At 58.2% G+C, this 917-nt stretch overlaps 1 protein-coding gene across 1 annotated transcript in view; it reads right to left on the bottom strand.

Annotated features, from left to right (window-relative positions):
• The window catches only part of LOC104281484 (E3 ubiquitin-protein ligase HECTD3-like), a gene marked incomplete at its 5' end in the record, with an annotated part of 7,316 nt that overhangs the window by 3,480 nt on the left and 2,919 nt on the right, over positions 1–917 (bottom strand). Inside the window, 2 exons of the mRNA XM_009879492.1 lie at positions 227–345; positions 819–885. Coding sequence (XP_009877794.1) covers positions 227–345; positions 819–885 — 186 coding nt within the window. The remainder of the gene's footprint in view (positions 1–226; positions 346–818; positions 886–917) is intronic.

The raw sequence follows: 917 nt of genomic DNA, 5'->3' as shown, positions 1-917 counted from the left end.
CAAGGGATGAGGAGGGATGGTTAGAGGCCCGATCCTGCCATGACATGCACTCTTTCACCCTTCCCAAGCACAGCCCCTGATATGGCTCAAGCTCCTCCATCTCACCGGCAATACCAAGCATGGCAGCTGTTAGCATGACCTCTGGTCTAGTCTGTCCCCACCGGATCAAGGGGACACACACCACACATCATGGCAAAACCAGCTGAACTCATGATGAGATGCTCCTACTGGCACCAGCCCAGAAGAACCCAGCAAACACTCACCCTGAGTGCATTGAAGGTGCCGATGCCGTCCTCAGAGCAGGGAATCAGGTAATGCAGGACACTGTCCAGGAGCTGCACAAACCTGGAGACCGGAAAGGAGCAGAGTGAGGATGCGAGGGGGTTGGTGGAGCCCAACACACCCATGGTGTTTCACCATGCTCCCTGCACATGGCTCTTCTCCATCACCACACTGAGGGAAACACCCAACCAGCAACACGAGAAAAAGCTGCGAAGGAGGGCAGCCTGGTACATGCCGCAGCACTGCAGCTGAATCTCTGTGGGACCAGTGCTGAACTCAGCCTGGGGCTGCCCTGCAGGCAGCAAGGTGGGGGACTTCACGTGATGCAGGTCCTCCTTGCCCCATGCTGCCAAGACATTCCCCAGATACTGGAAGCAGCCACATTTGGATGGGCAGCAGCAACCCAAAGTCCCTGCTACACACAGGAAAGGAGCTGGCAGACTTCAGGCAAGACATGTGCAACCCCCTGCTAGAGGCCAAGGCATGGTTCTTGGGGTGCAGGCGCACTGGGAGGACGGTGCATCCCTGGGCCGTACCTCTGAATGAGCACGGCCCGCCGGTACAGCACGTCAGCATCCACCCCTTCCAGGAGAGGATAGCGCACTCGCCCCGCTGGGTGGGACATGTCAGAGCTT

Source organism: Apaloderma vittatum, unplaced genomic scaffold (assembly GCF_000703405.1).
Source record: "Apaloderma vittatum isolate BGI_N311 unplaced genomic scaffold, ASM70340v1 scaffold24092, whole genome shotgun sequence".
NCBI lineage: Eukaryota > Metazoa > Chordata > Aves > Trogoniformes > Trogonidae > Apaloderma > Apaloderma vittatum.
The sequence above is the reverse complement of the archived record's forward strand: the minus strand, read 5'-3'. Positions and strand labels throughout refer to the sequence as shown.